Genomic DNA, 9,608 nt, shown 5'->3' with positions numbered 1-9,608 from the left:
GAGAATTAACTCTGAAGCGTATATCAAAGTGCTTAATGTTTCTTTCGAAGAGGTAGTTCTAAGCAATCCTCCTGCTTCGCCTTTAATAAAACCATATTTAACGCCTGGTGGGTGGCACGGGGCGAAGTAAATTGGAAAGACTCGCTCGACTTGTAGTGGGTTTTAATGTCCAAGATGGAATTCTTTGTTAATCTTTCCCCTTTAAACACTGTGGTATCGAGGAAAGTGATTTGGTTCTCTGATATTTCGGCCTTGAATTTGATAGTAGGGTGGAAATAGTTAGCTTGTTTAATAAATAGATCCACCACTTTTCTGTCGCAGTCCTAAAGAGAGAAAACGTCATCAATGTTATGTTTCCATGCTCTTCTCTTGGTTTCGCTTTGTTGGATTAATTTCGTTTAAATTTTCACCATGATTCTTTTTTATTTTTTCTACGTATCTGACTGGTTCGGGAGTCGATTTCTCGTCATTTTGAAGGCTCTCGACACTGCGATGTAAGTTGGAAGCTAAACTAGGAAATTAGAAATCGCAGCATGGTCAAAATAAGATTCTTTAAGATTTCCAGCAGGAAATGCAGATTTCCAGCAGGAAATCCATAAAGCCACAATGATGTTTAGATGTCTGCACGGGCTAGCTCCAAGGTATCTATATTCAAAGTTTACGAGGCGTGACTCTGCTTATGACCTCAGGGACTCTGAAAATAAGCTTAATGTTCCACTACCGCGCACTAATTATTACAGAAAAAGCTTTAGCTACAATGGCGCCACATTATGGAACAGTTTACCACGCGATATAAGGAACACAGAGTCTCTGGGGTTATTTAAACGTAAGATCAATGACATTTTTAAAGTTTAACGCACGGCATTCACGGAAAACAGCTTTAGTGTTATAGTATGTAGTTTTAATTTTAAATATCTTAGCGTATGTGATATGTATTTTTATAGGCTGATGAATTGATCGTGTCTAAATAAAGATTACAATACAATTCTTTGGTACGTTTTAACACGCATGTTAAAGAAAAAATATATATAGCATCATTTTCATGAAAGTAAATACCAACTGGCGATAGACGATGGGAGATTTTGACAAGAAGATTAGATTTAGACAGTTCTAGAGGATCGAATAAAAGAGAAGTGCCCACCACATTGTCCGGTACAAGTAGCGACTAAAATGTAATAAACAAACTATAAATGTAGGTTAAGTTCTGTTTCAAAGGAATAATCAAAAAATACATTTTTTTTGTCCATGAGAGATGGCTTGTCTTTTTCCTTGCAAAAATGGGCCTTTGGCAAGTCTCATAACCAATAATTCTGCGGAACACGTTTCCTTGACGAGTCTCAATGCCTCTGAATTTGTTTTCACTTGTTGATTTGGATGTACAGAGGAGAATAATAGAGGAGAAAAGCTTGCTTCTCTTTCTTAGCCCACTGGCTCTGAAATCACCAGATCGCTCACAATAATATTTGTTTCTCTTTATTATCTACAAGTGTTCTTTACATATCCCACACAAAAAGAAAAAACCTCCGACTTACTCAGAGTGAAAAGGGTTGAATACTTTAAATCACTAAAAACATTGTAAGCCCTACTTAGGTTTTTCATCTTATTTCAGTAAATGGAGAATCCAAGACAGTTCAGTTTGTGTCCTTTTCACGCCACTATGATGTCGTCGTCTCCCTCGTCACCCGATGTTTTCTCGGGAAAGTTTCGTTTGCAGCAGTGTGATGGACAAGTGGGATAACATTCTCCAGAGGTGAGGCATGTGTTAGGACAGACTATAAACAGATGAAAATGGAGACGCGGTTAAATCAGTAACATGCCTTCATCTTATCGTTATGCTTAATACAATTTCAAGTTTTTAAATCACACGTTTCAACGATCGCATCGCTGAAAGTATCCCTAGCTCACTAGTGGTATGAAATTGCCTTTAAACGGTATCCTTTAGATATTCTAAGTGTTGTTGTAGTCATACCTGATGGATTGGCTTCCTTGTGCCCATGATAGTGGTAGTGATAGTGAACTTCTTTTGGCTCCTCTCCTTTAAGCAAAAGAACGGAAACAACGCGTCGGTAGGGAAAAATACTCTTAGTCGCACTGTTTTAACCATCTAGTTGTTCAACATTATTTTCACTTACTTATTCTGGACGGAAAAAACCGATATCACCCCCGAAATCAAGTAAGCAGTCAAGTGAAGTTATTTCGGACCTGCAGTATTACCTTTCTTGGGTGCAGATGGGTTAGAAACCACTGGAGAAAAGGTAGGGCCCACAGGTAATATGATGGAAGAAAGGTGGTGATGATGGTGGTATGGAGGTGTAATTGGAAGTGATGGATGTAGTGACACAGGAGGCAGAAGGGAAGGCGTTGCAGGAGCTGTTGGAGCACTACCGGAGTGTGCTGTAAAGTGAATTAAGATAGAGTAAAGAGAAAAATCAATGCAAACCGATACTAATGAAAATCCTAACAAGATATGTTAATCAGCTGGGTTAATAAGCGAGTAAGATGTTGTAAATATTGCGTGATGAAAACATTTAAAGTAATTTTTGTTCTGATCTCTTGGAATTAGTTTTATAACTCTAAACGTAACTCTAATGCATACCTATTCACTTCGTTCGCGTGTTGTAATTTAAGTTGTTTGAGTAAACAAACTTATAGGATCACTTCTCGACTGCACTGAAGTCTCCGTGAACGAAAAGGGAATCTTTAATAAACAAATAATGGCTCTACCACAATATTCCAGAATCGTTTAGTATATATATCTTATTAGACGTTTTGTTGTAGAGGATCCCTGAGCATTTTTACCAGTTGTGCCTATTTTGATGAGCCCGTAGGGTGAGTCAAAATACAAACAACGAGTAAAATACCTAGCGATACTACACAACAAAACGCCTAACAAGAGATTTATTATCCAACAAGCCAAATTGTTATTTCAGTGCGGGAAAAATTCGCGGATATTTCTGGAGTACAATTATCGCGTGATAATTTGTACTCATCTTACGCGTTATTTGTACTCTAAGAAGCACAAAGATAATAAACTCTATTCTCCCCTATTTCTTCATTGTACCTTGCTCGGCTGTAACTAATACATTTACAAAGACAGGACATCCCACTATCGCTGGTTCTGAAATGCTTGGTTTCTCGTTCAGGAGGATGTTAATCTTTCCACGTGGGTCTACAGCATTGAACGTCACGTAGCTATGAAGTTCAGGTCTCTCGATTATGAGTTTGAGTTTAATTCCTGAACCAGTGACTAGGTATCCCTCATGTTCGAGTGAAGAGAAAAGCTTCAGCGGCGATCCCACGTTGTTTACAAAGTTCACCGCCACACAGGCCTCTATTGCCAACATGGGAAAGGTTTTCATTAACGATACAGCATAAAAAGGCAGTGTTTACATAAAATTGGTGACCACTCGAATAACAATTTTTTACAGCTGTGTAACACTGCTATTCGCTCAGAATAACTTCTGCCACAAGTTGAATTATGAACGCCAGTTAAACACAACTACGCAATTGAGGTGAAAATTTTGTATCACTAGTACTATAATCGAGAAATCGAACACTTTGTTAAACCTTTCGAAGAATTAGATATGCTTTCGATCCCATTACATTATTAAACTTTGGTATTACAGTACAACAGTCACTACATATACGCACTTACTTTTAACTGTATTAACTGCAGGTCTCAAGGGAAGGCCCATACTTCCTTTTGGTACAGTAATGTTAGTAGAAGGCTTAAAATTTTTTGGTTGTCCTGGTGAGGTACCTATAGTGCCTAGTGGACATATTGGTATACAAGAAGGAAGTGCGGAGGATGCTGCAAACTTGTTTGAAATCAGGTGAGGGGGGTGTGGTAAGGGTTGTCCACTTATGTAGGGATGTTTCACTGGCCCTAACACGTTCTGACACGTTTTATGTTTGTTTTCATTTTGAGCTATAGGATGGAATAAGAACGTGCACCGACTCAGCACATCAGGGTCACCATTGTAAAAGTCCAGCATTAGCCTAGATGTTTCGTGAATCGATTTCCTGTTCCCTTTCTCGCAAACATACCAATCTTTATGCATGGACTGCAGCATGATATTGCGCGTATACTTCATCACGGAATACGCAGTAAAAGAACTCTCTTTATCTGCAAAAGAATGGCGATATAATTGTTGTAATATGTAACTTTCAAAGACAAAATAGAAGGTGTAGATCGTATTCTTTCTCATCAATAAGACTCGAAAACTAGAACAAAATAGTTCTACTTCTCTAGAGGTACAAACTTAGACAAGAATGATAACTCAATGTGTCACGTGTAAGAAAGTATGCGATCAGGTAGTAGATTTAGTCAGGCAGCAAGCCAGCAGTCAATAAGACAAATAAAAAACGTATTTGTTGAGCCCGAGTTCGTAGACTTTGCTTTTGCACTGATTTGATGTCAAAACCCTCTGATTCGTCGACAATCTTTGCAAGAGGTTATAACACTGAACTTATCTCATTTCAAATTTCCTTTTTTTGACAAATAGACTAAACCTTCACCTCATGTACCACCACATAGAAGGGACTAATATTTATAGAGACAAATAAATAACTTAATACTTGCCAAAGAGGTCTGACCCGTCCCTTTTCTGCAGCACATAGTGGTAATTCTTTTGTTTGAGATAGTACCCTGGCAAGCATAGTGACTCAAAGGATACTGTCTCGTTTCTTTCTTTAATATTTTTGTAAAGCCCTGGAATGTGAGCTTTAAAAACCTGGCAAAAAGGCCCTAAGCCAAAGTCGCCATCTTTTGCACGCCAGCAGTAGTTGAGAGTGCCATTTTCCTGCGAGTATGGAATGTCATATGCATGGATGGTGTATAATCCATGACCAACAACTGCGAAAAGAACAAAAACGTTTGAAACGTGCTATGAAAATATCAATAGTGTGAAGAGATACAACACCCAACACCATTTGAATCGATGCAACTTGGCTCCTCAAATTAATATTATGCGTTTCTTAAGAATTAGCAACGTGAAGGAGACACTTATTCCTTCAACCTCAATACTCATAAGTATCAATAACAAGTGTTATTAAATTTTCAACTTTCTGATTGGTTCACTCAACTCTGATTATCAGCTCATATTCCAAGACATCTTATATGGAAATGCATTGAGCTAACCGTTGCGGAGCTAAAAAAGGCTCCAAATATCCAACCGTTCAGTATTTGATAAAGCATAAAACAATTATTCCATTCGCGCTTGTTGGATAAGAGGTTGTTTAAAGCTAACTTGCCGCTAACCGCCTCGTTGGCTATTTACCATCTCATATCCAATGCGCGCTCGTGGAATAACTTTTGAATATCTTTTAATGACATGAACATATAATCAAGCAAAGAACTGATGAGCATGCCAACTTCAGGGTGTGGCCTGGCAATAACTCCAAATAAGTTATCAAAGGAAATGGATGACAACCAAAGGGAGAGATTCACTTATGAGATTTGGGTGTTAAAGAGTTGCGGTAAGGATGTTTAAAACCAGCAAACTTTCACTTGAATGTGACACGCCAGCATTGTTCTTTTCCAAATAAAGAACCATTCTAACCAAGGTAAATGTCTCTTGTTTTCTTATCAGTTATATTTTGATTTTCGTATTCATTTTTTGTTTTCAAGATTGTTTCGAAATAATGGCGTTTTACTTACGTCTGCTTGCACCTCCAACCCTCCAGACTAATTCCCGAGCAACGGCCTGTGGGTCTTCACCCTTTTTCGGAATATAAGTGACTTCACGTTGCGATGTATAACTTTCCTGGCCAGACACTTGGACTCCACCGCTAGCTCCACTAGCAATTCCTGCTGCCCCTTTGGCCCCACTGATTATTTGGGATAATGATCCACCGGCTGTAGCACTCCCGCTGATAGATTGAATTCCAGCACCTCCTGCTCCTGCAATTACGCTTGCCCCTGCCCCGACGCCCAACCCTCCGCCAGCAATCCCACTTGCTCCACCTCCCATACCTGTTCCCTTACCAACCCCTCCTCCCATACCTGCTCCACCTGCCACTCTTGCTCCCAATCCTCCTCCTCCTGCCACTCCTGCTCCCATTCCTCCTCCTCCTGCCACTCCTGCTCCCATTCCTCCTCCTCCTCCTCTTCCTCCTCCTCCTGCTACTCCTCCCATACCTTCTCCACCTCCTGCTTCACCTCCCATAGCTGTTCCACCTCCCGCTCCTTCAACAGATGAACTGCCTGTACCAGCTCCCCCTCCACCTCCATTCACTCCAGCTCCCATTGCGTTGGCTACACCAGTAGATCCTGCTGCTTCAGAACCACCCATTCCAGGACCAATCACATCGATCACACTACCATTCTCGAGGATTATCTTAAACTTATGCAGGTTATCACCATGAAGAGTGTTCAATGCATCCTCCAGCATTTTTTTCGTTGTCTCAGCCGCCGCTTTTTCACCTGCACGAGCTCCTGCTGATGCTCCAGCTTCTATTCCTGCCATCGCACCAGCGTTTGCTCCCGCCTGAGCTCCAGTTTTCATTGCCCACCTAGCTCCGAATGATGAACCTGCTTTAGCTCCCGCCTTTGCCGCCACCTTAAGCATATCTGCCTGATAGGTGGCATTTTGATCTTTTTGGAAATCAAAACATTTTTGATTAAGGGTGATATTACTTTGGAATGGAACTTTAACCATAAATAATTATGGTATGGTAGCGAGTGGAGAAAGAGTTCACTTTACCTCTCAGGATCAAGCTACCATATTTTGGAGTTTATTTAAAAAAGGTTACGAAGGTTGTGTAGAGTTGCTTGGTTAATCAGTGCCCTTTAATTTGTTGTAGGGATTACATTGGTAAGTTGCATTGATGCATTTTAAACAAAGTAGATTTTACTTACATGTAGAAAGACGGTTGGTTGTCCATAAGAACTGAGAGGGAATCACCTTATAAAAATTTCCATCTGGTGTCTGTAAAGCAACCTCCAAGTGGTCCCACTGATGATCATCTTTCATGATTGCTTCCATGTAGTAGTAAAGACCCTTTTTCAAAGATACTGGCAATGACTTCTGATTTGTGAACCTGTTAAGGTACATTACCATATGTCAAGAGTTTGGTGGCCTGTTCTACTGAGATTCTCTCTGACATTCAAAAATCACCCTCTCAGTTTCTATGTCTTTGTCAAATTTTTGAATTGAGTTTCAATTGAAATCCTAATTCACTTTGGGTATTACAACTTTTGTGGCTGTTCTTTAGAACGTACGCCTCCTCAACCAATCAGGTGCAAAATTAGAAATCGCCTCTTGTATTGGTCAGTCCTCTTTCTTCCCCCCCCCCCCCCCCCCATGTATATATTGACTTCGGCGGTTTCCTATAATACTTATCTCTTCTCTGATATACTCAGTCGGTATAAACTCACTTTCTGGCTTTCTAAACTCAATCAGGTTACACTTTTCCCCTCTTATCGTTTTTTCCCCATTTAAATGTACCTGTCGTATTCATATTGTTCACTGGGGAATCCTCCATCTACTTCAACAATCTTAGTTTTACCATCTGGCTTATCATCTGTACTTAAGTATAGTTCACTTCCACCGTTAGAAGCTGGAAGTGAAAAAAAAAATAACAGTAACAATAAAGGCCTTAAGTTAAATAAGAAACTTTTTATTCAGTTTGTGAAGCATTCGTGCATGTTGTACACATTTGAGGTCAAAACGCATCATGCATTGCGCGTGATATGTGGTTGTCAGCCATGCCCTCTGACGTGTGATTTGATCAAATTAAATGGTGAACTTAAGTCCTAACAAGAATTTCTCAGATTTCTCAAAAATTTCTAACTTCAGATACACAGCAACACTAACTTCTCCGCCAAATTTCTATTACATCATTGAGCTTGCCAGTTGGATTGAGTCATTTCAATTCGACGTTTACAACGTAACTTCCTTTACATAATTATAGAAGGACCTCCTTTACCGAAATTATTTTTACACGTCTTACGCAAAGTATTTCATATATTGAAGAGCAGTCTATAGTTACATATAGAGTCCGGATCCTTACACAGAAAGAAGTAATGGTTTCCGGTTTGAAGAGGGACGAAGTAAGTTCTTAAACGAGAACCGAAGAAGTCTCCCCAATTAGCGGGCTGTTCAAATGTTGGCACACACGTAGTAAAACTTGGCAGATTTGGATATCGAGGATCCTCGAGCAGGAATCTGATTCTTTTGTAATCAATTCTATCCCATCTTTCTAAGTACACGCCGTTCGTCCCTGAAACAGAGTTAATATTGAAAAATACGAAGTAACAAAGGTTTACACTTAGTTTAGACAAGGTAGGAAGGGCAACACCCTTCAGATTTGAATTAAACATGAAGCATGAGTAGGCTATATGTTAAATTTCCTTTTTTCGGAAATACTTTGGTAGGGGAAAAAGCAATAGAAGAAAGATCTCCAAACTCTAACGTCATTTACGTCAGGGAAAATTTCAAGAAAGAAGATAAGTTATACTCTACAAGCAGAACAAGTCAATTAAAAGATTAAAAAAAAAAACACGATTTTTACTTACTGTTACATGGTGGTGCAGAATTACCAAATGCCCGTTTTCTACGAACTACATCGTTCTCAACTTCTGTCGGGAAGAATAAATAACGTTTAAAACCGTTATTATCCAATGCTTACAAATGTTTGTACTTCAATAAGTGATCACTGGATATGACATTTTATACAAATGTTTTCCCAAAAACTTTGAAGGTTTTAGCACCAATTGTAACCGAGCCGGGAATGATGTTACTTATTTTATTCAAGATATGGATCAAGCGAAGTGTTTATTATTACACCACAAAACACAAGGTTTATTTCCCCTTGATAAATCAAACTTGGGATATTCAAGTTCACTTCATTCTAAATGTGATTAAGAGGTATACCTTGAAAAAACTTTTAAGCTACGATATAATCAGACTCCTTGAATTTGTTTCTACAATTATTTTGTCAAATCATTTAAACGTCATTCAGCCAAGCTATCTACACCGGGTCTGTGTGAGATATGATACCTAAAAATTACGATCGAAACCGGAGGAAAAATTCACTGGAGATAAAGTTCAACATCTAGAGTGAAACACATTTTTTAGTATCGAGTAGTTAGCAGTCGCAGTGCTTGTTAACCCAAGTCAGCGCATTCAGCATTTCACAAATCTTGTGTTTAAGATTATAGTGAAACATCATTTATCAAATTTATTTGATTGACTTTGTAGAGGATATTGCGGGTGAGAGGAGTAACTGACCTGTCACTTGAAAACAGTGATACACAGATTTATTGCAAAGGATATATTTCATTACCTTTAGAAGTGAGATTCTGGATTCCAAGTTCGTGGCCACGTGAAACGGTGACTGATATCAGAGCAAAAGCTGCAAACCAAACTATGACTGATCGACTCATATCAATAGCGTCTTTGGCTACAGACGCGCCAAAGCCAAGAGGAAACTCTAACGAAAGGTCATTTTGTCTATAAATATTGATGCTGGTTTTCAATAGGCGATGTGTTTGAACAAACAAAAGAACACCTGCGGCGAACAGTAAAGTACCATGATACTTTTGGCACACTTCCTGCCTCGCTTTCAATGAGGCTCTCAAATAAACAATCAGGCAATTAAGACAG

At 39.2% G+C, this 9,608-nt stretch overlaps 1 protein-coding gene across 1 annotated transcript; it reads right to left on the bottom strand.

The window, feature by feature from the left end:
* Positions 1–1,457: 1,457 nt before the first annotated feature.
* LOC111329671 (uncharacterized) lies at positions 1,458–9,432 on the bottom strand. The gene is made up of 12 exons (XM_022934430.2): positions 9,289–9,432; positions 8,519–8,581; positions 8,014–8,223; positions 7,449–7,560; positions 6,860–7,041; positions 5,660–6,595; positions 4,583–4,855; positions 3,656–4,126; positions 3,062–3,331; positions 2,215–2,394; positions 1,970–2,035; positions 1,458–1,772 (listed from the first exon to the last, which is right to left on the bottom strand). The coding sequence occupies exons 1-12, from the start codon at positions 9,386–9,388 to the stop codon at positions 1,648–1,650; spliced, it is 2,988 nt and encodes a 995-aa protein (XP_022790165.2). The 5' UTR covers positions 9,389–9,432; the 3' UTR covers positions 1,458–1,647.
* Between the last annotated feature and the right edge of the window lie 176 nt (positions 9,433–9,608).

This window comes from Stylophora pistillata, chromosome 4 (genome assembly GCF_964205215.1).
Source record: "Stylophora pistillata chromosome 4, jaStyPist1.2, whole genome shotgun sequence".
Lineage (NCBI taxonomy): Eukaryota > Metazoa > Cnidaria > Anthozoa > Scleractinia > Pocilloporidae > Stylophora > Stylophora pistillata.
This window is presented reverse-complemented; position numbering and strand designations above follow the sequence as displayed.